Source organism: Quercus lobata, chromosome 9 (genome assembly GCF_001633185.2).
Source record: "Quercus lobata isolate SW786 chromosome 9, ValleyOak3.0 Primary Assembly, whole genome shotgun sequence".
NCBI classification, from domain to species: domain Eukaryota; kingdom Viridiplantae; phylum Streptophyta; class Magnoliopsida; order Fagales; family Fagaceae; genus Quercus; species Quercus lobata.
Genome location: NC_044912.1, coordinates 30834890 through 30862746, shown reverse-complemented (window position 1 = coordinate 30862746; position 27857 = coordinate 30834890). Strand labels below are relative to the sequence as shown.

Genomic DNA, 27857 nt, shown 5'->3' with positions numbered 1-27857 from the left:
AGATATATATCAATAATTCTAATGTGGGTGAAAGAGGAAGGAACAAAAAATTGGGAAATTTCAAAGGCGCAATTAAGAAAAATAAATAGATAAATGAGAGCTATGCTCAACCAAATGATAACAACCATTTAAAAAATCAATACAAAAGACTTGATTAGGACTCCAACATTTCTACCATTAATACATATATAACAAGCCTTAACATACAACCTCTCCCATAATTACTACACTTCAAATAGTCAAGACTCAAAACACAACTCACAAAACAAACACAAATTACTACACTTCCAAACAACTTTAAAACTTCCAACTTTATGAGTTGAGTACTTCGAAATTACATAGACCATTGTAATACCATATCAAATTCAATTATTAATTGATGCCAATATATTACCGAGGACTAAGTAATTATCTCCCATCTTCCACAGGTTTCAATTCTTGGCCTTTGATGCTATCATACTCAGCAGTTGTACTAGTAGAACAACCAATGTCAACATCAACATTGAAAGAGTGACTAGTTGCACTAAGTAAGTACTCAGTCTTTTTTGTATAGACATCAATGTTTCCCAATGAATGTTTTCCCATAATTCTCAATCTCTCTAGCTCTGCTGCCACTTCTTTCATAGAAGGCCTATCCTCCCCTCTCAAACTTAGGCACCTTTTTGCAAGATTAGCAACTTCCTTTAGTTGTTCAATATTACCCTCATTGACAATGTGATTTTCAAGAATTTGAAGTAGGCGATCCTCTTTTATAGCAGAAACAAAGGATATTGCTAGATTTCTATCAATTTCTGGCCTATCAAAAGAAAGTGCCTTCTTACCTGTCAACAGCTCTGCCATAACAACACCAAAACTGTATACATCACTTTTTTCTGTTAGTTGGCTAGTTTGCATGTATTCTGGATCCAAGTACCCCAAAGTTCCTTGCACCAAAGTGTTCAATTCTGTTTGATCAAGAGGAACTAGCCTTGAAGCTCCAAAGTCGGCCACTTTTGCTGTGTAGTTATCATCCAATAGAATATTTGCAGTTTTCACATCTCTGTGTATAATTGGCATAGAAGCTGATGAATGCAAGTATGCAAGTGCTCCTGCAGTTTCTGTTGCAATTTTCAAACGTTTTTCCCATGAAAGTAAGATTGAAAGGCCTTTATCATGAATGTGGTTAGAAAGAGTCCCATTTGTGATGAATTCATAAACTAGTAAGGGAACTTCTGTTTCCAAACAACAACCAAATAGCTTAACCACGTTCCTGTGGTTAATTTGGGTAAGCACAATCATTTCATTTATGAATTGCTCGATTTGGCTCTGATCACCAATTTTGGACTTCTTTATGGCAACCATTGTGTTATCTAATAATACTCCTCTATACACAGTTCCATAGCCTCCTTGACCAAGGACTCTACTTTCGTCGTAGTTGTTGGTGGCCTTTTTGAGCTCTTCTGTAGTAAAGATTCTAGTTGTCTCGACAGACTTTTGATGATTAGAGAGTTGTTGTTTTAATAGTAAGCCACCATTTTGTTGGAAGAAATTTTCCTTGAGTTTGATGAGCTTTCTTCTTTTCAATCCCCAATATATCCAAGAACATCCCAGAAGCAGCACTAAGAGGCTAATAAGGCTAATACCTGCACACATTCAAACATGCATTTTCACCAAGTATAACGTTTTAATTTTATACTTTTGTTAATACCATTGCCTTTTTTATGGTAAGCATGGTAAAAGTCTAAATATTTATCATACATATCATATAAAGATGATTCGACCAAGTTCATTTATAGCGTAGGTGGTGGCTGCCACATAAATATATATCTCCTACGAGTGGCTCTAAAATCCGGCTCATGTCAAATTATATCAAAATTAAAAATATAGACAATTAAATGAGACTGGTGAACCAAGTTTTGAATTGACACCTTTTTTAAAACCACAATGTTCCTTTGTTAGTTGAGAAGAAGACAATTAGCCAAGAATATATAATTTCATCCAAAATATCAGGGCATATATATCAAAGATTTGAAACTCCTACTAATATGTACTAAGATGCAATCCATATTTTTTTTGCACCTTGAGATACCGAACCTACTTTAGTTATAGACCTTTTGCGTTAAAAGTCCTAACCAAAAAGAGTTTTAAGGTTTAAAATGATTGACAAAACTATTATGTTAATATCCTTTGATGCCCGTATTCTGTTCAATAATAAATTGACAACTTGAGAAAGTGTGTACCTAAAAATAATAATAAAAAACTTGAGATCGTGTTTTTCGATATGAAAAATGGTAAAAAGAGAATATAATAAAAGTGTTTTGTATTTTCATACTTAAACAGTTAAACATTAACAAGAAATAAATAAATAAATAAACTAATTAGTGCGCAATTAATGGCTAATATTTAGTATTATTTTTTTTTAAATCATGGTCAACAGTAGTTCTCTCTCCAAATAGAAAGACATTGAAAAATAAGGAGTATTACACTAAATTACTTTACCCTAGCTCAAAATTTTAACATTAGTAAGTTCTTTTCCAAACACTGTCATTTGCTTCCATCATTACCAACAGAGAAAAAGGATAATAAAGATTATAAAAAGAAAAAGAAATAGAAAAAGGATAACGATGATATTTCTCCTGCAGACAACGTGAGTTACGTGACCAAACATATATGGCAATGGCATTCCAAAAAGGCCAACGTGAGTTTAAAAAAAGACTAAAAAAGGGTCATGATATTTCTCCTTTTTGAGCAGTAGACGTTGGGTAGGGTAAATATGTGTTTGTCTTTTGGTAGAGAAAGTGAAGTATAAATTTATTAAATAATCGTGAGTGCGTCTGATAGGAAGAAAAAGTTAAAGAGAATGTCTACCTTTAATTAGTGCTTAGCATATGGATTGACTAATTAAAGATTTAAACCGAATAGTTCTGCAGCAATAACTAACTAGAGAAAGTGAAGTATAAATTTATTAAATAATCGTGAGTGCGTCTGATAGGAAGAACAAGTTAAAGAGAATGTCTACCTTTAATTAGTGCTTAGCATATGGATTGACTAATTAAAGATTTAAACCGAATAGTTCTGCAGCAATCACTAACTAGAGACCTTTTGTTGGCCAATTTTATATACTTACGGTCTGAATCAATTTCTTTGTCATCATATTTACTTCTATGCTTTAATTATTAATTGTGTTACTAAATCAATCTTATCTTTAATTTTAACAACTTAAACATATTCCCCTCAAAAAAAAAAAAAAAAAAAAAAAAACCTTAAACTTATAAGCATAAAATTAATTATAATTTGAATGTATAGAGAGATGAAATTAAGTAAACTTTGAAGCATCACAGTAAAGATTAATAACTTTAAAGCACAAACATCCAAGTTTGGTTAGCTTAATCCCACTGGGTCTTATAGCTTGAGAGTTCTGTCCCCCTCATTTACCCAGCCAAAAAAAAAAAAAAAAAAGTTTGGTTAGCTTAATTTCTTTTTCTTTTAAAAAAGGTAGTACAGTAGATCGCAAGGCTTAGCCTTAGTGAACAATCTTTTAGAGTCCATTTGGTTGGAATGGTAGAAAAAATAAAAAGATAAAAAAGATTTTAGTTTTTTTCTTTTGTGTTTGGTTGGGAGTAGTGAAAATATGGAAAGATGAAAAACAAATTTATTTGGTTGAGAAAAAAAAATGAGAGTATAAAAGATTGAGTATCTATAAATTTACCATTATATCCCTATTTGATAAAAAAAATAACATATTATATTTTTATTAAAAATATAGTGTATGATCCAATGGACACTTTATTATTATTATTTTTAAAAAAAAAAATTCAAGAATGCAATTTTTTTTTAAAAAAAAAAAAAAGCCAAAATTGGTGAGAAAAGAAACAGATGAGCACCAAAAAAAGAAAATAAAGAAAATAAAACAAACGTGAGATTCAAACAACATTGAAAAAAAAAAAAAATGAGACAACATTTAAAAAGAAAAAAAAAAAGTCCAAAAATGAAAGAAAAGATAAAACCAACAGTTAACGTTGGTGTTGGTATTGGTGTCTAAAACATAAAAAGAACAAATCTCCTTGTTTTACTTCATATTTTCTCTTCAATATGAGGATATTGAAATATGGTAGATCCGGAAAGAAAACACGAGCCTTACCAATTTTTCTCTCTAAAAATCACTTCAACCAAACATTCCAAAAATTCAATATTACTACATAGCCACTACTTGCTCCTTGTTAGCGTTGGTCAGCCTAGAGACTCGTTGGCAAACCATAGTTTCGCGTTGGTCAGCCCCATTGTTGTAGCCGACGGACAGGCGTTGTTTGGGTGGTCCCGCAATGGAGTTTCCCGAGGAGGTGGTCTCGATAGCAAGGATACCAGTGGTTAGTAATAGTTCCGCCAGTAATCATTAATTGCTTAGAAAGAGAATAAATACATTTATCAGCTCATCATCTGTTTGCTTGTTCACACTTAGGCTAGGCACACACTAATTGAAACATGGACTATGATGATATAGTTTATGATGAAGGTTATAGCATGACAGATATAGATGATAATTGGTCAAATAGTGATATGGAATATGAAACAGATTCTGATTCTGACAGAAAAATGGATAATTATAACTATAATGGTAACACAAATAATTGGTGTAATTTCACAAATGATAAAATCAACCGACAGACTAATAACCACAATAATAGTTTTTTAGACAGAATTAATAGAAAATTGGAGTCCTTGGAAAATATTGACAGATTTGCTATATATACTAAAGTTGAAAAGAAAAATGATAGCTTTTTGGACCTCTATGAAAGAATGAAAGCCTTAAATTCACATTTTGAAAAAGATATAGAATTTGGACCCCATCATAGATCATCTTTTACAGAAACTATGATAGATAATTGGTATTTAAATAATAGCTTAAAAGAAGTTGTCGATAAGAATTTACAGACATTAAAAGTAACTGACAGATTAGTTGATGAAAAAACTGACCCAATTAAGGAAAGAGTAACACGTGTAGAAGATAAAATAAAAGATCTTACAAAAGATAGAAGTACTATAGAAAATGACAGACTAAAAGAAATTTCTAGTTCGGTACTAGACACAGATAGACAAAAGAGCCTAATAGAGACAGACAAGAAAGAATCTCTACATGAGAAGTTGATAGATAATGAGAAAGAAATAATAAAAAAAGGAATGGTAAAAGAGATAAAAGAAATGTTTGAAAGACAGAATAGTGAAGATGTAGAGAAAGTGATAAAGACAAATGATAGAAAAAGAATTGAAAGACATAAAGATGAAGATGTTATACGTAGAAAGCTAGAAAAAGAAATAGGAAAAGATGATAGTCCTAGAAATTATGATTATAGTTTGAAAGAATTGCATGAAAAACAAAATAGGAAAGATGTAGGGAAAGTAAAGGACATGCAAAAACCAAAAACAAATAGTAGTGAAGAATCCCTACGTAGGAAGATAGAAATAGAGGAAAAGATGAAACATGAAAGACAAAAAGAAAAAGTCAACAATGGTGGAAAAAATAGTTATGGTAATTTAAAAGAAAATAATGATAGTGTAGTAAAAGTGGAAGTAGACAAAAAGTGTAATGGTTTAAAAGAAATGGTAGATGAAAGACTAAAATTAATTGAAAGATCTATAATAGAAACCCAAAATGACAGTTTGACAGAATTAACTGAAAAAATGAAAATTTTAAATACACCCTTACAGACAGACAGAAATAGATATATAACAGTTCTAAATACAACTAAGTCTTCAGATAATGAAAAAATTGACAGACATGTTAGTAATAATACTATTTGTCATAAATCTAAAAAATATGGACACCAAGTTACGGATTATAGAAAGAAAGAAAAGATGAAAATGAAAATAAAACAAGTAAATCTACAAGACTTAATGACAGAAGCAAAAATGGTAAAAGAGGAAATTAAAGAGATTAAGGAAGAAAACTCCACAGACATAAATGAGCGAAATATTGCAGAATTAATTAACTTAAAAGAATTTTCTAATCCCCCAGACAGAAAATTTGATGATAATAACAATAGACAGAATTTCTTAAGTTTAATTGACAGAGTAATTTTCCAAAAATGGCATACAGAAATTACCTTGGTAATTAATAAAGAGTTTTCTTTGACAGAAATTGCTTTAATAGATTCAGGTGCTGACATGAACTGCATACAAGAAGGATTAATACCTTTAAAGTATTATGAAAAATCATCTGAAAGACTAGCTCAAGCTAATGGAGAAAAATTAATAATTAATTATAAAATACCTAGTGTTCACATATGTAATGATGGAGTTTGCTTTGAAACAGTTTTTGTTTTAATTAAAGACCTTTCTTCTAAAATCATTCTAGGAAACCCCTTTATGACTTTACTTTACCCCTTTTTAACGACAGAAGAAGGTATTAAAACTAATGTCCTAGGGAAAGATATACTTTTTAAATTTATCTTGCCACCAATTCCAAAAGATATTTATTCACTTAATAACATAGTAAAGGAAATTGATAGAGAAAGAATTGACAGAAAGAATAGACATTTGGAATCTTTAAAGACAGAAATAAAATACAAAAGAATAACTGATCAATTAACTGACCCTATACTAAATAATAAAATAAATTTATTTAGACAACAGATTGAGACAGAGATTTGTTCTAGTCTACCCACTGCCTTTTGGCACAGGCATCGACATATAGTACAGTTACCTTATGAGAAAGATTTTAATGAAAGACAGATACCTACTAAAGCTAGGCCAATACAAATGAATAATGAATTATTAGAACATTGTAAGAAAGAAATTGAAGATCTGTTAACTAAAGGATTAATCAGAAAGAGCAAGTCTCCTTGGAGTTGTGCTGCTTTTTATGTTAATAAACAGGCAGAATTGGAGCGAGGAGTTCCAAGATTAGTCATAAACTATAAACCTTTAAATAAAGCATTACAATGGATAAGATATCCTATTCCCAATAAGAAAGATCTTCTTGACAGACTTCATGAAGCAACCATATTTTCTAAATTTGACATGAAAAGTGGATTTTGGCAGATACAGATAGATGAGACAGATAGATATAAAACTGCTTTTACAGTTCCTTTTGGTCATTATGAATGGAATGTTATGCCTTTTGGTTTGAAGAATGCACCCAGTGAATTTCAAAATATAATGAATGACATATTTACACCTTTCACAGACTTTTCCATTGTTTATATAGATGATGTTCTAATCTTTTCTAAAACAATAGATGACCATTGGAAACACTTGAATATATTTGTTAGAGTAATCAAACAAAATGGTTTAGTTGTTTCAGCCTCTAAAATAAGTCTTTTTCAAGATAAAATTCGATTTTTAGGCCATAATATTTATAAGGGAACTTTAAGCCCTATTGACAGAGCTATTCAATTTGCAGATAAATTCCCAGATGAGATAAAAGATAAAAATCAATTACAGAGATTTCTTGGCAGTTTAAATTATGTTTCAGATTATTTTCAAGGATTAAGAAAAATATGCAGACCCTTGTATAAGAGATTAGAAAAGAATCCTCCACCTTGGACAGACAGACATACTATGATAGTCAGACAGATTAAAAAATATGTTAAGCAACTTCCTTGTATTGTTATTCCCTCTCCTAATACTTTTAAAATTGTTGAGACAGATGCTTCTGACATAGGTTATGGTGGAATCCTAAAACAGGTAGCAACAAATGATGCTAAAGAACAAATTGTTAGATTTCATTCTGGCTCTTGGTCAGCTACCCAGCAGAATTACAGCACTATTAAGAAAGAAATTTTATCTATCATACTATGTATTTCAAAATTCCAAAATGATCTTTTTAATCAAAAGTTTTTAATCAGAGTTGATTGTAAAAGTGCTAAAGAAGTTTTACAGAAAGATGTTCAAAATCTTGTTTCCAAACAGAGTTTTGCTCGATGGCAGGCTATTTTAAGTGTTTTTGACTTTGACATTGAATATATTAAAGGAGAAACTAATTCAATTCCTGATTTTTTAACCCGTGAATTTCTACAGGGAAGATGAGCTCCCCTGCAGATAAGAGCAAATCCCCAAAACCCAGAACCAGACAGTCTTATGCTGCTCCCCCAATTCCTCCTCCCCCTAGCAGATTCCTCCCTTGCCCCTCTTTCACTTCACCCACTTTCTCTTCAAATAAATCTCTAGACAGATCCCCATTAATCTGTAGCCCAAACCCTTTCCAACCACTCTCCCCCAGCCCCAATCCAACATCCAAACAGACTTATGCCATACCCTCAACCTCCTCAACCCCTCCTTTAAAGAAACCATTTAATGTAGTTGCATCTTCTTTTCCTCCTTTGGCCTCTCCTTCCAACCAACCAAAATACAGATCCTCTACCTCTCCAGAAACTCAGACCCAAATCCCAAAAGAAGATCACAGCATTGAGATCCCAAAAGACTCATGGAATTTTATTTTGTGGATTGAACCAGAATACCAGCACATAAAAGACACCACATAAAAGACACCCTCTCCCTTGTCCGACAGCTCATACCCCCAGGATGGGAACATCCTAAGACAGAAACTTTTAAGACCCAGACATTTTATGAGCATATTTTAGTAGATACAGACTCAATTTTAGTTACACATATGCCTTGTTCCCAGGAACCAAACAGAATTGGTTATTCTAAAGTTGTTATAAAACAGATTCTAACCCCTTCTCAGTGGAAAGCACAACCCTGGATCACAAGGAACTTTTCTGTACCTTTTGAGCCCCAGTTTTATAATTATTATGACTATATGGAAGCTTGGGACAGATTCCTTTTATTTCAAAATAATATTAACAGGCATACTTGGTTTTTCCGGTTTGATATGTACAGAAAGAAAGACATGATGATTCCAAGATGGTTCATTGACTGGTGGAATTCCTATGGTCCTGAAGCTATGATTCTTCCTCCTAATCTTTTAAAAGCCTATGAGACTTTCAAGAAAGAACCTAACATACTGCATCTTAGGGATTTCCCACATCTTTTACAGTTCTTTTACAGGTTTCCAGATCTCCCATGGATCATCAGATGGGAATACAAGATAGAAAAGCATCCCCAGTATCCTTTTCCTATGCTCGCCAGAAAGTTTAAATTAAAATGGTGGAATAAGTTTAATTTTGATCATATTTGCCAAGAATTACAGAAAAAGACCTCTTCCTCCCAGACAGAAAGTTCTAATTTCTTTTTAGAAAAGAGTCAAGTTCAGTGCCAGCTTGCCTCTGTTTCAGACAGAAGACAGCTCAAAAAGCAACTGCTTGAAGCTGCATCACAAATATCAGATGATGAAGATGACACAGTAATGGAATCCTCTTCTCCAAACTACAGAACTCATCAAGAAGCATTTCAAGATTCCCAAGACCCTTATGACATGTGACAGATAAGACAAAAGACAGAGAGATGCAAAAGAAGACAAAAGACAGACCGACAGACCAAAAGATAAAATGATAGAATGCAGACAGACCAGAAAGATATTTTAGCAGAATATTTTCGTACAAAGATTCTCACAAATAGAAAAGTTACTATTCACCAGTATGCGTACCCAGACAGACTGCCAGATAGACTTTTACTGTTCAAGATTCTACCGACAGATAGACTATTATTGTTCAAGATAGACTTTTACTGTTCAAAACTCTACCGACAGATTAACTTGAGTTCACTTCACTTAACTTAAGTTACTTTTGAAGACTTACCATGGTTCACTTTATCTATAAATAGACAGACTTCGAAGACAGAAGACAGGTCCAGAATTGAGGTCCATTTCCAAGGTCCAAAATTACAGGTTCAAATTCTAGGTCCAGTTTTAAGGTCTAAGTTTCCTTTTCAATTCCAAGGTCCAATCCTCAGAAAGACTTTTAGCTTTTCTTTTTCCCTTTCCCCGAAAGACTTTTGTATTCTCCCTTAGAAAGACTTTTGTACTTTACTTTCTTTTTGTAATCTTGTAACCTTCCTCCAGACAGACAACCTTATAACCCTTTACAGATTTTACTTTGTAATCTTGTAACTCTTCAGACAGCTCTTATTTTCAAAGCTTGTAAGAAAGACAGTTTGTTTTCAAGTTTAATCAAAGACAGAAGTATTTTCAAGTAAGATTTTATTTGTTTCAGTTTTATATTCCATACCCTGTTTTAATCTATTTTTGACTATATCTATTTTGCTATTTTCTTCTTTATCAACTATTTTATCATTGTTTATGCTTCTATATTACTGCTGTGCTCACTCCTGGGTAGTCAATGGTATCAGAGCCATGGATGGTAGGTGTATGAGTTTTATTTCTTTGCAATTAAGAAGTTACTAGGAACTTATATTACTACATAGCCACTACTTGCTCCTTGTTAGCGTTGGTCAGCCTAGAGACTCGTTGGCAAACCATAGTTTCGCGTTGGTCAGCCCCTTTGTTGTAGCCGACGGACAGGCGTTGTTTGGGTGGTCCCGCAATGGAGTTTCCCGAGGAGGTGGTCCCGATAGCAAGGATACCAGTGGTTAGTAATAGTTCCGCCAGTAATTATTAATTGCTTAGAAAGAGAATAAATACATTTATCAGCTCATCATCTGTTTGCTTGTTCACACTTAGGCTAGGCACACACTAATTGAAACATGGACTATGATGATATAGTTTATGATGAAGGTTATAGCATGACAGATATAGATGATAATTGGTCAAATAGTGATATGGAATATGAAACAGATTCTGATTCTGACAGAAAAATGGATAATTATAACTATAATGGTAACACAAATAATTGGTGTAATTTCACAAATGATAAAATCAACCGACAGACTAATAACCACAATAATAGTTTTTTAGACAGAATTAATAGAAAATTGGAGTCCTTGGAAAATATTGACAGATTTGCTATATATACTAAAGTTGAAAAGAAAAATGATAGCTTTTTGGACCTCTATGAAAGAATGAAAGCTTTAAATTCACATTTTGAAAAAGATATAGAATTTGGACCCCATCATAGATCATCTTTTACAGAAACTGTGACAGATAATTGGTATATAAATAGTAATTCAAAAGATATAGATAAGAATTTACAAATGTTAAAAGCAACTGACAGATTAGAAAGTGGCCCTATTACGGAAAGAGTAACACGTATAAGAGATAGAAGTACTATAGAAAATGACAGACTAAAAGAAATTTCTAGTTCAGTACTAGACACAGATAAACAAAGAAGCCTAATAGAGACAGACAAGAAAGAATCTCTACATGAGAAGTTGATAGATAATGAGAAAGAAATAATAAGAAAAGGAATGGTAAAAGAGATGAAAGAAATATTTGAAAGACAGAATAGTGAAGATGTAGAGAAAGTGATAAAGACAAATGATAGAAGAAGAATTGAAAGACATAAAGATGAAGGTGTTATACGTAGAAAGCTAGAAAAAGAAATAGTGATAGATGATAGTTTTAGAAATAATGATGATAGTTTGAAAGAATTGCATGAAAAACAAAATAGGAAAGATGTAGGGAAAGTAAAGGACATGCAAAAACCAAAAACAAATAGTAGTGAAGAATCCCTACGTAGGAAGATAGAAATAGAAGAAAAGATGAGACATGAAAGAGAAAAAGTCAAAGTCCACAATAGTAGGCAAAATAATTATGGCAATAGTGATAGTGTAGGGAAAGTAAAGATGGAAGTAAAAGACAAAAAGAGTAATAGTTTTAAAGAAGAAATTGACGAGAGACTTAAAATAATTGACAGAACTGAAAACCACAGTTTAATAGAATTGGCTAAAAAGATAGAACTTTTAAGTTTACCTTTAGAAACAGACAGATTAAGAGACATAAAAGTTTTAAATACTACAGAGTTATCAGATAATGAGAAAACTGACAGACAGGTTAATAATACTATTTGTCATAAATGCAAAAAATATGGACATACTAAAAAACAATGTGACAAACATAATAGAATTATTAAACAAATTAGTAAATTAGAATTTGAGAAAGATATTATAAAAGAATTAACGGAAATATTTAATGTTAGTCAAAAAGAAATAGACCAAGTAAAGAAAGAGTTAAAATCAACCAACCCACTTAAAATTAATAAAAGAAAGAGAAAACAAAAAGACATAATAATAAAACTAATAGACAATCTACCAAATCACCATAAAGAGAAAAAAGAATATTTATTAAAATTAAAAGACTCTATAGAAATACCTATTGCTTGCATTAGGTGCAGGAAATATGGTCACCATGTTACGGATTGTAGAAAGAAAGAAAAAGACAAGAAAGAAAAGGTAAAAATGAAATTAAAACAAGATGGTGTAGAGATAAAAATAGCTCTACTGACAGAAGACGAAATGGTAAAAAAGGAAATTAAAGAAGAAAATCTGACAGACATAAATGAACATAATATTGTAAAAGAATTTTCTAATTCCATGATAGACCCCTTTGATCCTCCTACAGATAAAGAAGTTACAGATATTAATGTTTCAAACAATAGTAATAAATTTGATAGACAAAATTTCTTAAGTTCAGTTGACAGAGTAATTTTCAAAAAATGGCATACAAAAATTACTTTAGAGTTTTCTTTGACAGAAATTGCTTGGACAGATTCAGGTGCTGATATAAATTGTATACAAGAAAGATTAATACCCTTAAAGTATTATGATAAATCATCTGAAAGATTAATTCAGGACAATAGAGAAAAACTGATAATTAATTATAAAATAACTAATGATCATATATGCCATGACAGAATATATTTTGAGACAGCTTTTGTTTTAATTAAAGACTTTCCTTCTAAAATTATTTTAGGAACTCCTTTTATGAATTCAATTTATCCCTTTTTAGTGACAGATGAAGGAATTAAAATTAATATATGGAAAAAAGATATATTCTTTAAGTTGATTTTATCACTTGTCTTGACAGAAATACACTCTTCCAAAAAGGTTATTATTTTAACAGATATCAACGAAAGAGGGATCTATAGAACTGAAAGAAGTTTGTCATCTTTAAAGACAGAAATGCTACTTGTTAATCAATTGACAGAAAATGACAAAAAGAATGATAAGCAAGACAAAGAGACAGAGATATGTTCTTATTCTTCTATTGCTTTCTTACATAAAGTCCAATCTACAGAAGAATTCACGAAAGATGGAAATATGAATATATGGACTAATAGTATATGGACTGACAGATGGCAATTTGAGACTATTGCCCCCACACAGAATATAGATGGTAAAATTATTATTTCTTTTAATAATAATGACAGACATACTGATAAACTGATAGAAGTACTAAATGACAAATGTACACCCTTTATAGCATTTTTAAATATTCATATAACAGATATTTTAATAAAAGAATCTTTGACAGACTCTTCTTTATTAAACATTAATATTAATTGTAATAATCTCTTGAATAATGACAGATTTAATCTCCCTATAGACAAAATTAATCCCCTAATAGATTGTCCTATTAATGAAAGACTTTACGAAGAGATATATAGTAATATATGCATGGATAGAATCATACTAGCTTTTAGAAATATTCTGAATATCACTTTTCCTGATAGATCCCATCATCACTACTCTAATACCGTTGCTACTCAGCAAGAGCACGAAAGTGTCCAAAGAAATGTTTGTTTTATAAATATTGTTTATTTTATAAATGCTTTTCTTGTTTTAAAATATTTCAAAAGAATTTCACAGAAAGACATTGACAGAAGAATTTCAAAAGAAGTTTTTATCTATTCCAAATATAATCCTTTTCCAAAAACCCAATTGCAGACTACCATGAGTAAAAGATTCTCTCAGAAAGACAAGGGCAAGGCACCAGCGGTGCAACCCAAAGGTACCCGAAAACCTTCAGTAAAAATTTCGGAAATGCATGAAGGCGTCTCGAAAGAGACAATATCCCTTCAGGATACACTGCTAACAGAGGCAATGTATTCATGTGGTGATAAAAGTGTAATTCTGCAAAAAGTGCCCGACAGTGAATTTATGTTTCAAGATGGAGAATTTACAGACCTTTTTCATATTAAACTACTTCTTGATAATTTACAGGCAGTCTTTACCCTCAGACAGAAACCCTTATTCCAAATGACCCTTCAGGCTTTGGAATTACATCTTGTTAACACTGGTGCAGTTATTGAAGCACTTAGTTGTCAACTCCCTGGCAAGGAGGATGGAGATTCAAGCTCCACAATGACAGAATCACAGTCTCTAAAAAGCTATCTTATGGGAACAAGCTTTTCAAGGCTCCACCCTAAGATTCAGCAAAATACGAGACTTGCCATCACAGCTTTACTTCCTGAAATTCAACAGAAAATATTGACTCATAAAGCCCTAACAAGTTCTTATGACAGATGGATTCATCTTTTCACAGTATTAGTTTCTACAGCAATTATCAGGACAGAAGATATGACAGACGATACATGGCTATCTCATAAAGCTACATGGTATGAAAGTTTTGGAAACGCAGACAGAGTTTATGAAGGACTAGGAGACAGATACAATCCTTACCCGGGATTACTTATCAATACAGAGACAGAAGATCTAGTAATTTGTGATCCTTTCTGGCTATCTGAAATGCTAGAAGCTGGGTTTATCAGCAAATTAACCATAACTTCTGCAGATCAGATCAGTTTATTTCCTAATGTCATCCGAGAAGCAGCCATACAGATTGGAGGACTTAATTATATGAAATTACTAGTCTGGAGTACTCTTCCAGCCTGGAATAATAGCTATTATATGGAAGTTCAACCAGCTCACATTTTAGTTCTTATCCATGATTGGGGTTGTATCCCTGAACATAATTGGTATACAGGAGATATTTATTTATCACTTGATGATCCAGGTACTCTGGCTCAAGAATGGTCTAATTTTATGAGTAACAAGATTAATGATGTACAGAAAGAATTAGACAGAGAAGGCTTCCACTTATATGGCTACACCAACAGGATAGCTGTATATGGTCCAAGACCTTTAGCAAGAAAGCTTATTGGGCAAAGAAAGATTGTTAAGGATCCCAGACTAATGACAGCAAAGGATCGTGGTCCTATTTACCGTCTTATTTCATATTGTGCCCTATGAAATAGTTATGGAGTATACCACGAGCATGATGAGGACAACTCTGATCTGCTAGATTATGATAACTACGCAGATACAGATTGATAGACAGAAGGCACAGACAGACAGAATTCTTTTCCGACAGACAACGGTGACAGATCACTATTCACCGACGACAGATCACTATTCACCAACGACAGATCACTATTCACTAGAGACAGATCACTATTCACCGACATGCATGAATAGCTTCCAGACAGATTCATTACAGTTCAGACAGATACAGACAGATCCAGAAAGATATTTTGAAAGATATTTTGACAGAATATTATTCACATACAGACAAACTATTACTGTTCAAGATTCTACCGACAGATTAACTTGAGTTCACCTCATTTAACTCAGGTTACTTTTGAAGACTTATCATGGTTCACTTTATCTATAAATAGACAGACTTCGAAGACAGAAGATAGGTCCAGTTCTGAGGTCCAGATTTTAGGTCCAAATTTCAGGTCCAAAATTACAGGTTCAAATTCTAGGTCCAGTTTTAAGGTCTAAGTTTCCTTTTCAATTCCAAGGTCCAATCCTCAGAAAGACTTTTAGCTTTTCTTTTTCCCTTTCCCCGAAAGACTTTTGTATTCTCCCTTAGAAAGACTTTTGTACTTTACTTTCTTTTTGTAATCTTGTAACCTTTCCTCCAGACAGATAACCTTGTAACCCTTTACAGATTTTACTTTGTAATCTTGTAACTCTTCAGACAGCTCTTATTTTCAAAGCTTGTAAGAAAGACAGTTTGTTTTCAAGTTTAATCAAAGACAGAAGTATTTTCAAGTAAGATTTTATTTGTTTCAGTTTTATATTCCATACCCTGTTTTAATTTATTTTTGACTATATCTATTTTGCTATTATCTTCCTTATCAACTATTTTATCATTGTTTATGCTTCTATATTACTGCTGTGCTCACTCCTGGGTAGTCAATTTAATCAAAGACAGAAGTATTTTCAAGTAAGATTTTATTTGTTTCAGTTTTCATATTCCATACCCTGTTTTAATCTATTTTTGACTATATCTATTTTGCTATCTTCTTCTTTATCAACTATTTTATCATTGTTTATGCTTCTATATTACTGCTGTGCTCACTCCTGGGTAGTCAATGGAGGTCCAAAATTACAAGTTCAAATTCTAGGTCCAGTTTTAAGGTCTAAGTTTCCTTTTCAATTCCAAGGTCCAATCCTCAGAAAGACTTTTAGCTTTTCTTTTTCCCTTTCCCCGAAAGACTTTTGTATTCTCCCTTAGAAAGACTTTTGTACTTTACTTTCTTTTTGTAATCTTGTAACCTTCCTCCAGACAGACAACCTTATAACCCTTTACAGATTTTATTTTGTAATCTTGTAACTCTTTAGACAGCTCTTATTTTCAAAGCTTGTAAGAAAGACAGTTTGTTTTCAAGTTTAATCAAAGACAGAAGTATTTTCAAGTAAGATTTTATTTGTTTCAGTTTTATATTCCATACCCTGTTTTAATCTATTTTTGACTATATCTATTTTGCTATTATCTTCCTTATCAACTATTTTATCATTGTTTATGCTTCTATATTACTGCTGTGCTCACTCCTGGGTAGTCAAAGTTTGGTTAGCTTAATTTCTTTTTCTTTTAAAAAAGGTAGTACAGTAGATCGCAAGGCTTAGCCTTAGTGAACAATCTTTTAGAGTCCATTTGGTTGGAATGGTAGAAAAAATAAAAAGATAAAAAAGATTTTAGTTTTTTTCTTTTGTGTTTGGTTGGGAGCAGTGAAAATATGGAAAGATGAAAAACAAATTTATTTGGTTGAGAAAAAAAAATGAGAGTATAAAAGATTGAGTATCTATAAATTTACCATTATATCCCTATTTGATAAAAAAAATAACATATTATTATTTTATTAAAAATATAGTGTATGATCCAATGGACACTTTATTATTATTATTTTTTTAAAAAAAAAATTCAAGAATGCAATTTTTTTTTAAAAAAAAAAAAAGCCAAAATTGGTGAGAAAAGAAACAGATGAGCACCAAAAAAAGAAAATAAAGAAAATAAAACAAACGTGAGATTCAGACAACATTGAAAAAAAAAAAAATGAGACAACATTTAAAAAGAAAAAAAAAAAGTCCAAAAATGAAAGAAAAGATAAAATCAACAGTTAACGTTGGTGTTGGTATTGGTGTCTAAAACATAAAAAGAACAAATCTCCTTGTTTTACTTCATATTTTCTCTTCAATATGAGGATATTGAAATATGGTAGATCCGGAAAGAAAACACGAGCCTTACCAATTTTTCTCTCTAAAAATCACTTCAACCAAACATTCCAAAAATTCATTCCCTCCACTTTTCTCCCCTCCATTTTCACCCTTAAAATCTCTCTAACTAATCAGATCCTAATTGAATTTTTAAATCACTGACACCTTTTTTAAGTAGGAAAATTTACCATGCAATGAGTGCATGTATATAGCATCCCTCCTCTCACACTACGGGGTAGACGCCCACACAAATACATGCACCCAATGCATGTAATAAATCTCAGAAATTACCTCAGAAAATCATAATGTTTATGAGTAATGCTAGGACCTTATCTCTAGAAATTAATCTCAGAAAATATTTTTATGAAATATGAAAATAGCACTGATTTCAAATCATTAATCATAATCGATTAATCCCACTAGATGATTTCATAGAATCCTCTATATGAGAGGATGACGAGATACAATACCTCATCGATCTTTCAGAGCAAAAGTAAAATTTCATTTTTGCTCCCTTCCATTGTTAAGGTATTGCACCTCATGCACTAACTTATTATTGCACAGGATCTTGATCTGTGAGGAAAATCTGAGGGCACAAATACAAACATACAATATATATACTCACCAACTGCGAGGTAAATTGCTAGTGATGATTGACCAGTTGATGGACTAGACGGTGGAATAGCTGGTTGATCGCGGACACATTCCCTTTCGAGTTTGTCCATATGGTATCCTTTTTTGCACAAACAATCATAACTCCCGGGTTTATTAACACATCTTTGTTTGTTCGTGCAATTATTGTGCTCTTTACATTCGTCAATATCTGTATTTGTAAAGTTCATTTTAGAGTAAATAAGAAGAATTAATCCAAAAAATTAAAAAAGAAACAGAAAAAATGTAACTAAAAGCATTGACTGAAACGAAAATGAACCTATTGCAATAGTAATTTTAGAGACTAAAATTGGTACATAACTTATACATAGACCCACTATTATTATTATTATTATTATTATGCATAAATCACAATCTATCAGTTTAAACTTTAAATAATTGTTTTAAAAAAATTGTTAAAAATTTTCTGTCGCCAAAATAAGGCATCATAATACAGTAGAAATTCATCAAAATATGTTTTATTTTTTCTGAAAAAATTGTTGTAAATTAGTAGTAACTAAATTGAATACCTTGGCAACCATATTTGAGGTATGGGTTCCCACGGTAACCGTACTTGCACTCGCAACGGTACCCAGACCCGTACATGGGATTAACACATTCGCTATTCTCTCCACATATGTAATTCGATTTGTTCCCAGAAAGATCGCACTTCTCACTACCAATTGTCCAATCAAGAACCATCGGAAGGGTTATATTATTTTGCAGAGTGGTAAGATAAGCTGGGGAGAATTTGAACTTGTCTTCTCTGATAATAAAGGCATAGCTGCATGGATTGAAATCAAAGACAAAACTGTGTTTCTTAAAACTATATGCTTCCAAAGTAATATTTTTCAATCCTCCAGGAATCTGCATCTGGCAACACCCAATTCCGGAGCATTTTTCCCTTTGACTACATTGCTTATGTTTTGACATCTGGATAGGCAGCCGATGGAGAAGGGTTGATCGTTCTGAAACCCATTAAGGTAAGCGTAAGTGTCACAGCCAACGGCCACGAACGTGTTTTGAGTCTCAGAAATTGTGAAAATTGGGTTATAGAGCCTTCGCTGCCACTGCCACTTGGAACTCAAACGCGTACCCAACTCATTGTAACAGTCCATGGCGTTATACATCAAGATGTCAATCTGGCCTTGGATAATGGAAATGTTTGTAACAGTGACATTTCCAGTAAGTGGCAGAGGTTCTCCTCTCGAATTGAGTGTACAATTGATGAAAAAACTTGTAATTCCTTTCAGATAACAACCTTCAGTTAAGCCAAATGGATATGGAATTTGTATTTCTCCACATTTGTCGGGGCAGTCAGGCAGGGCTGATGGAAATGCTGTTGCTGTTGCTGTTGCTGGGGCTGCCATGTCTGATAATATCACACCAGCCCAAGTGAGTTGCACAAGCATCCTATGGAAACCCATAGCACCACTATTTTTGAGAAGTGTTTACTGTAGTGTGTGGAGAACTTCATAGATGCCGGACTTTTTAAAAGCACACAGAAAGACTCAACAATGCATTGGCCTTTGTGTTACAACTTTACAGCTATCAGTGCATGTGTTGCGTGAAGTAGACTTTGATAAGGTCCTAATAACGACTAATAACTTGTACTATTGACTGATTAATAATCGTATAATACAGTAAAGTACTTGTTTTAAAAGAATAATACCCTTTGAGCCAGTGATAAAATATTGTTTTATCTGTTGCCTCTGATTGAGTCATTACTCGATGGTGACGCTTGCTACTAATAGAGCACGCCATACTATTTTTACAACCTAGATGCTCTACTATCTACATAGAAAACAATATTTATAGAGTGAGAATTCGCATATAATGATTATCATTATGAGCGCATTTATAACAGTAGAGTTAAAATTTTAGTTATTTTACATCATATAAAATTATTTTATTTATTTTACCTATATATTGTAACAGTAAATCTATTTTAACTTTTAACATAATAAAATAATAAAAATATCACAATAAAATAAGATATCTATTATAATAAAATAATATATCTACTACACACAACCATCATAGTCACACACAACCAGACAGAGAATAAATTTTCCTTTCTTTTTTTTTCCTCTAAGCTACAGTGCATATCTATAGATATGCACTGTAACAATAAAGATAAAAAATAAAAAATAGGTTTAACTTCCCCGTTGTATATTTTTTTTGATAGAGCTAAAATAGCTTTTTAACTTTTTAGTTTCACTATTATAAATGCTCTATGCTTAGTCATTCATTTTAAGTTATATTTTTTTGGACTTAACTTCTCTTGAATGATACTGACCATTGGACACGTTAGATATGTGACATGTGTCTAATCTGGACATATGTCACGTATCCAACGCATTCAGTGACACTGACTGGACAGAAATTTTACCCATATTTTATAATCTACTTAATTGAAAGGACAAAGACAATACGCTGAGTTTGCTTTTATCTGCTCACACACCACAGCACTAATGCCACTGCACAGTGACAGTGCACACTGTACAAAGCTTGATACTTGATAAAGTGACAGGACTTAGCACTGCACAGGCACAGTGTATAGTTGTTGAGTATATAATATTTTATAATCTAAAAAAAGTGGAAAACAATTATAGCCCCCACCAACACAGTTACAAACTCCTTAATCCACCCACACGGACCACACCCAATGAATACCCACTCAAAATAATATATATATATATATATTTTTTTTTTCAAGTTTTTACTTTATTAATTATTATACCAATTAATAATTTGATGTATATTATATTAACTCGTTTATATTTTAATAATACTCATTTATTAAATTATATAATAAATAAAAATAAAAAATAAATTTTAATTAAAAATAAAAATTTTAATTAATATTATTTAATTATTATTTAAATATAAAAAAATTTCAATTAAAATTTTCACCTAAAACCTTCAAAGTTATTGAGCAACTCGTAGCGTAGCATACCACCAAAAGATGAAAAAGAATATTAAGGTAAACTTAGAATTTTGGCTATAACATTAATAATCTTTACTTGGATGTTTCAACTTTTAATTAATAAAAATAATTGACTGTCATAGACAATCTATACTTATTTTTCAAAATGAAATGTAATATTCACCCATCTACAAAATGACCACTTAATCTTATTAATTAAATAAAACAAAAAATTAAATTCAAAAAAATATATTTCACTTACAAAAAAAAAAAATACATTGAAAACTTAATAATCCCAAAAAAAATTTATTAATTGACTTTGTTAATTTTTTTTTTTTTTTTGGTAGAACTCTCATAATTTATTGTTAAAAAAAATTAACTTAGCATTGTTTGGTAAGAATTATAGGTTTGGCAGAAGAAAATAAACCTTACATTAAATTTCTATTATATTCTTATACTAAATTGTTTTTAATAAATTTTGTGATAAATTTTTTTTTTCTCTATGCAAAAGATCAAAATTAACAAATCTGGATAGAATATAACCATAACTCATTATATTTTCATTCTTACATTGTTTACTTTAACCAAAAAAAAGTTGTAACACTTTCAATTCAGTTCTTATACATTGAATTGTATAATTTTCTTTCTTGAAATTTCAAATTAAAACTTCTTAAATATTAATTGTGTCAATCTTATCCTTTAATTTTAAAAATTTACTCAATTTTATCCCTAAACTTTCAAATTAAAGTCAATTTTATGCTTGTAAGTTAAAGGTGACATAATTAAAGATAAATTTGATTTAAGTTTGAGAAGTGAAATACAAAATTAACACAGTTAATAATTAAAGGACAGAATTAAATATATGAGGAAAAAAAAATTGAAACAGGCCTAAAGTACAATTTGGCAATCAAATTATTGATCTACTTTTATTTTCTCTGAATTTGATCTCTTCCTCACTCTTTCATTTTTTTTTTTTTTTTTGTGGGGGGGGGGGCACGCTCTGTTTAACTTTTTCTTACCTATCAAAACGCACTCACAATTAAAAGTCAATTTCTTTCAACCAAAAGAGAAACACAGACGGCCCTACCAAATGGACTTATTCGTCTTAATTTTCTTTTGCTTGCTGAATTTACACTACTTTTTCAATTAAGGTTGTGTTTGAATTGACTTCAAACTGATTCTGGAAATGATTTTCTGAAAAATTGGGTATTTGGTTGTTACTTCAAATTTGGTCAAACTGAAAAGCATTTCCAGTTGACCGAAAATGAGAGCCAAAACAACGGAAAATCATTTCCGTTTTCATTTTCACTTCAAATGATTTCCGGCCTTGGAAAATAAAAGAGAGAAAGAGAGAGAGAAAGAGCAAGAAGATCGCCGACGTCAGAGCAAGAAGATCGCATCGGAGCAAGACGATCGTTCAAACCCACCCTCGTCGAACCCAGTCACTGATCATCGAGATCGTCTCACCATTTTCGGACCACGCGTGAAGAGAGAGACAGAGAGAGTAGAGAGATCGTCGCACCACAAACCCACTCGCACCGACAAACCCCGACGAACCCACTCGCACCGTGAACCCACTCGCACCGACGAACCCACTCACACTGCGAACCCGCTCACACTGACGAACCCCGACGAATCCACTCGCACCGACGAACCCACTCGCACCGATTCGTTCTCGTTCTCGTTTGAAATTTTTGTAATAAAATTTGTTTGTGATTTTGATTTTTTACTTTCTCTCTTTGATCTCTGATTTTGTTGTTGTTGTTGTGGCGGCGTGGGTGGTGGTGTTTTGGTGGTTTTCCTGTTGTGTGGTGGTGGGTTTTGTGAGGGTGGTGGTGGAAAATAGCATTTTCAGAGTGTTACCAAACACATAAAATTATTTTCTAGAAAAATTTTCATAATACAACCAAATACTTGAAAAAAATTTTCTTTTCGAAAAATAATATTTTCAAAAAATAAATATTTTTCGAAAAATATTTTACATGAATCAAACGCAACCTAAATGACAAACGTCTAGTTTTCAAAACGGAGAAATATCTCGACACTTTTTTAGTCTTTGTCAACTGACGTTGGCCTTTTTGGAATTATCCCCTTGCCATGTTTCACTTATCGTTACCCCTTTTTTTCTAAAAAAAAGATTTTATAATCTTTATTATCTTTTTCTCTGTTGACCTGATTACAGTAAAACAAACCATTGTTAGGTTAAAAGAATGTCACCAACGATTTGAAAATTCAAAGATAAAGACGTACGGAAGCAAATTACACTGTTTGGTAGTGCCTAGCCCTAGCACCCTACCTTTATGCTATGTTTGGATAAACTCCCTCCTCTTCCCTATCCAAAAACATAGGATTAAAATGTCTGTACCCCTTACAACCGCATAAGAACTTTGTAGTGTTGAAATACCTTTTAATTTTTTATAATTTGACAGTAACAACAGAAGAGGGAGGTTTAAATTTAAGAGGTTATGAAAACATAAGAAATTGTCAATTAACTGAGTTATAATGCTCTTAGTTTAATTTTAAAAAATTTAACGAATGATAAATTTATTTAGTCTAATACTCCTTATTTTTCATAATAATACACAATGTCTATCAATTTGGAGACAGAACTACTGATGACCATGAGGATAAAAAATAATAGTAAATGTTAGACATTAATTGAACTAAGTAGGTTCTGTTTTTTTTTTAAAGGTTTAAGTATGAAAATACAAAACACTTTTATTAGTATATACTCTTTTATCATTTTCTATATTGAAAAGCACTTTCTCAATTTCTGGATTTGGTTATTGAACAGAATAACAATTTCAAAGCACTTTAACATATATATATTATTGTCAATAATTTTAAACGTTAAAACTCTTTTTAGTTATAACTTTTATCGCAAAAGGTATGCAACTAAAACTCAAGAGTGTACTTCTTAGGATATGCGTAACAGACCCTCAATATTAAATATAAGAGTTTTTATTTTTATTTTTTTTTAGTAGGTGACGAGTTGAGCTCTTCAGTGGAAGAAATGTTATTAACCCGATGTTTTATTCTTGTTTATTATCTATTTAATTTAAACTACAATAAAAAATTTAGACATATTCAACCAAGAAAAAGAGAAAAATAAATTTTAGGACTTTTCTGCATTGCTTATATAAACGAGGCTATTGATTCTCAACTAGTTTCGCTACCCCAAAGTGCAAGAACAATATGGATTGCCTCATAGTACTACTAATGGGAGGTTCAATTCTTTGATATATGTACCGTCATATTTTTGAAGAAATTATAGCTTCATGGCTAATTGTCTTCTTCTCAACTAAGAAAGGAACGTTGTGGTTTTTAAAAAGGATGTCAATTCAAAACAATTGGTTTATATTTTTGTTTTTAATATAATTTAACATGAACCAGATTTTAGAGCCACTCATAGGAAATTTATATTTATGTGCCACTGTGGCAGTCACCATCTACGCTATAAATGAAATCTTGATCGAGTCATCTTCATATGATATGTAAGTTATATATGAAGACTTTTTACTTATCATAATGTTTGCCATCAAAAAGGAAATGGCATTAAGAAGAGTATAAAGTTAAAACGTTTTACTTAGTGAAAGTGCATGTTTGAATATGCGCAGGTATCAGCATAATAGGCCTCTTAATACTGCTTCTGCGATGTTCTTGGATATATTGGGGATTGAAAAAAGGAAAGCTCATCAAACTCAAAGAAAAATTCTTTCAACAAAATGGTGGCTTACTGTTAAAACAACAACTCTCTAATCACCAAAAGTCTGTGGAGACAACCAAAATCTTTACTACAGAAAAGCTCAAGAAGGCTACCAACAACTACGATGAGAGTAGTGTTCTTGGCCAAGGAGGTTATGGAGCTGTGTATAGAGGAGTATTGTCGGATAAAATAGTGGTTGCCATTAAGAAATCCAAGATTGGTGATCAGAGCCAAATCGAGCAATTCATAAATGAAATGATTGTTCTTTCCCAAATTAACCATAGGAATGTGGTTAAGCTATTTGGTTGTTGTCTAGAAACAAAAGTTCCTTTACTAGTTTATGAATTCATCACAAACGAAACTCTTTCTACCCATGTTCATGATAAAGGTCTATCACCCTTACTTACATGGGAAAAACGTCTGAAGATTGCAACAGAAACTGCTGGGGCACTTGCATATTTGCATTCTTCAGCTTCAATGCCAATTATACATAGAGATGTGAAGACTATGAATATACTATTGGATGATAACTACACAGCAAAAGTGGCTGACTTCGGAGCTTCAAGGCTAGTTCCTCTTGATCAAACAGAATTGAACACTTTGGTGCAAGGAACTTTGGGGTACTTGAACCCAGAATACATGCAAACTAGCCAACTAACAGAAAAAAGTGATGTCTATAGCTTTGGTGTTGTTATGACAGAGTTGTTGACAGGTAAAAATGCACTTTCTTTCTTTTTTTTTTTTTTTTTTTTGATCTTCAACATATAATTTCATTAAACCGAAATGGGAGCCATACAACTTACATCATTTAGCACTTGATTAACAATCATAGGTGGGATATCTTCCACCCATATATCACATTCGTTTACAAACTTGGCATGTCTTGCCATAAAATGAGCCGCTAAGTTGCAGCTTCTACATGTGTGAGCCACCTCCCACACATCAAAACATCGCAATCCCAGTCTTGTGCCTTCAATCACTTTTTGGACACTACTTTGCATCAGACCTTGTTTGCATAATGAGCTGACCACAATCTGAGAGTCACATTCAATAACTATCTGACCCAGGCTAAGGTCCCTTGCAAATTGGACCCCTTCTTCCATAGCTTTTGCCTCTACCTCCAACGCTCCCAAAGGCAGCTCCAGTCTTCTGCACAGAGCTCCCATGATTTGGCCCTTTTCATTCTTGACCACCACACCAATACCACAGCTTCCTGTCTCCCTGAATACTGCCCCATCCGTGTTGACTTTATACCATCCTTGCTTCGGTGGAGTCCACAATTGTGCAGCACTTTGGTGAGCTCTCCTCTGTGTTATCTTCTCTTCTTTAGTCTCTTCAATATACGCAATCACAAACTTGATAAGCCCCCCCTGCCCTTTGCTTTGACCACCATGAATCACCGTATTTCTATTATTCCACAAGCTCCACACTGTCACAGCAAAAAGCACCCAATTAATATTTGATGAGAATCCATAACCTCCCACACTAGATTTAAAAACTCAGGCACTGGTTCAAGCAAAGCAGGGAGTTTGATTTTTGTTCTACTCCACACTTCCTTAGCAAATTTGCAATCCCAAAGGATATGCCCCGATGTCTCACTAGACCCACACAAAGCACAGCAGTCCTCACAACTAACTCCCTTCACCTTTAGCCTATTCCTAGAAGGAAGAATGTTCTTGCACGCCCTCCACATGAAATGTTTTATTTTGTTTGGACAATCCAACTTCCAAACCATTTTCCAAATAGCTTTCATCTTCGCATTATCAGAGCAGCTACCTGGATCAGGTCTTGTTAACCCCTCTTTTAAACATCTCTGTGCTACCCCATAGGCACTCTTCACTGTAAATTTTCCGTTTGAGGTCCAGACCCATATGACCTAGAATACATGCAAACTAGCCAACTAATAGAAAAAAGTGATGTCTATAGCTTTGGTGTTGTTATGGCAAAGTTGCTGACAGGTAAAAAGGCACTTTCTTTTGATAGACCAGAAATTGATAGAAATCTAGCAATATCCTTTGTGACTGCCATAAAAGAGGATCGCCTACTTCAAATTCTTGAAAATCACATTGTCAATGAGGATAATATTGAGCAACTAAAGGAATTTGCTAATCTTGCAAAAAGGTGCCTAGGATTGAGAGGGGAGGATAGGCCTTCAATGAAAGTGGTGGCAATGGAGTTGGAGAGATTGAGAAGTATGGGAAAACATCCATTGGGAAACATTGATGTCTGTGCAAAAAAGACTGAATACTTACTTGGTGCAAGTAGTCACTCTTTCAACATTGATGTTGGCACTGGTTGTTCTACTAGTACAACTGCTAAGTATGATAGCATTAGAGATCAAGTATTGAAACCGGAGGAAGATGGAAGATAATTACTTAATCCTTGGTAATATATTTGTTATCACTTGATAATTAAAATTTATATGGTATTATAATGGGCTATGTAATTTTGAAGCAAATATTCAACTCACAAAGTTGGAAGTTTAAATGTTGTTTGGAACTGTAGTAATTGTGTTTGTTTTGTGAGTTGTGTTTTGTATATTGGAAGTGTAGCAGTCGTGGGAGTTGTATGTTAAAAGGATTTTTATATATGTATTAATGGTGGAGATATTGAAGACCTAATCAAGTCTTTGGTATTGATTTTAAAGTAATCATTTGGTTGGGTGTAGCTCTCATTTATCCATTTATTTCTCTTGTTGTGCTATTGAAATTTTCAATTTTTTGTTTATTCCTAGTTCACCCACATAAGAATTATTGATATATATTTTTTGGTAAGCAAGAATCAATTAGACTTTGATAGAAGTGGAGTTGCAATTGAACTTTTTTATGGCATTGTTTTTGGGGTTACACCCTTCTATTATTTATAGGACATTTTCTCTCCAAATTAGTTTGAAGAGAAATCTTTCGAACTACTTTTAAATGGTGAGATGTGTTCTTTCCACTTGACCCAAATAAACCCCACACCACCTATGATTAAGTTGGGTTAGTTGGATTTTATTATAATAAAAAAATTCTCAAACCATAGGTAGAATCAAAAGATGCTCGAAAAATATAGATGGAAATTAGGGACAAAGAAGCTAATGTTTGTCTCCTCAATAAGTGGGCTCAAAACCCACAACAAAATTACCAACATCAAATAGTGACTTATGGCCCATATCTATCTCCATGTAATTAAGATAAATGTATTTCTCTCCTCAAGAAATGCAGACGGAATTCTCTCTTCATATTTTTCAATGCTCTAGGAGCTCAAATTTATGCAAAATGAACCTTGAAATAGACTTACTCAATTAAAGGTTAA

At 32.4% G+C, this 27857-nt stretch overlaps 3 protein-coding genes across 3 annotated transcripts; 2 read left to right on the top strand and 1 right to left on the bottom strand.

Annotated features, from left to right (window-relative positions):
* Positions 1-86: 86 nt before the first annotated feature.
* LOC115962313 (wall-associated receptor kinase 1-like) lies at positions 87-19383 on the bottom strand. Its single transcript, XM_031081225.1, has 3 exons — positions 18456-19383; positions 17900-18097; positions 87-1622 (listed from the first exon to the last, which is right to left on the bottom strand). The coding sequence occupies exons 1-3, from the start codon at positions 18856-18858 to the stop codon at positions 409-411; spliced, it is 1815 nt and encodes a 604-aa protein (XP_030937085.1). The 5' UTR covers positions 18859-19383; the 3' UTR covers positions 87-408.
* On the top strand, positions 19042-25457 carry LOC115961569 (wall-associated receptor kinase 1-like). The gene is made up of 4 exons (XM_031080530.1): positions 19042-19110; positions 19243-19381; positions 24472-25272; positions 25393-25457. The coding sequence occupies exons 1-4, from the start codon at positions 19042-19044 to the stop codon at positions 25455-25457; spliced, it is 1074 nt and encodes a 357-aa protein (XP_030936390.1).
* Positions 25458-26445: 988 nt separating this feature from the next.
* On the top strand, positions 26446-26931 carry LOC115961568 (wall-associated receptor kinase 3-like). Its single transcript, XM_031080529.1, has one exon. The coding sequence runs from the start codon at positions 26446-26448 to the stop codon at positions 26929-26931; it is 486 nt and encodes a 161-aa protein (XP_030936389.1).
* The last annotated feature ends 926 nt before the right edge of the window (positions 26932-27857 follow it).

What these genes read in the sequence shown, in the direction of transcription:
- LOC115962313 (XM_031081225.1), bottom strand. Translation starts at nt 18,858, where the DNA reads ATGTCAAAACATAAGCAATGTAGTCAAAGGGAAAAATGCTCCGGAATT. An exon ending in CCTCAAATATGGTTGCCAAG is followed by an intron (nt 18,098 to 18,455) that starts GTATTCAATTTA and finishes TTACAAATACAG; the next exon opens with ATATTGACGAATGTAAAGAG. An exon ending in AGCAATTTACCTCGCAGTTG is followed by an intron (nt 1,623 to 17,899) that starts GTGAGTATATAT and finishes GAATGTGTGCAG; the next exon opens with GTATTAGCCTTATTAGCCTC.
- LOC115961569 (XM_031080530.1), top strand. Translation starts at nt 19,042, where the DNA reads ATGGCGTTATACATCAAGATGTCAATCTGGCCTTGGATAATGGAAATG. An exon ending in TTGTAACAGTGACATTTCCA is followed by an intron (nt 19,111 to 19,242) that starts GTAAGTGGCAGA and finishes TTGTCGGGGCAG; the next exon opens with TCAGGCAGGGCTGATGGAAA. An exon ending in TATGACAGAGTTGTTGACAG is followed by an intron (nt 25,273 to 25,392) that starts GTAAAAATGCAC and finishes TAACAATCATAG; the next exon opens with GTGGGATATCTTCCACCCAT.
- LOC115961568 (XM_031080529.1), top strand. Translation starts at nt 26,446, where the DNA reads ATGCAAACTAGCCAACTAATAGAAAAAAGTGATGTCTATAGCTTTGGT.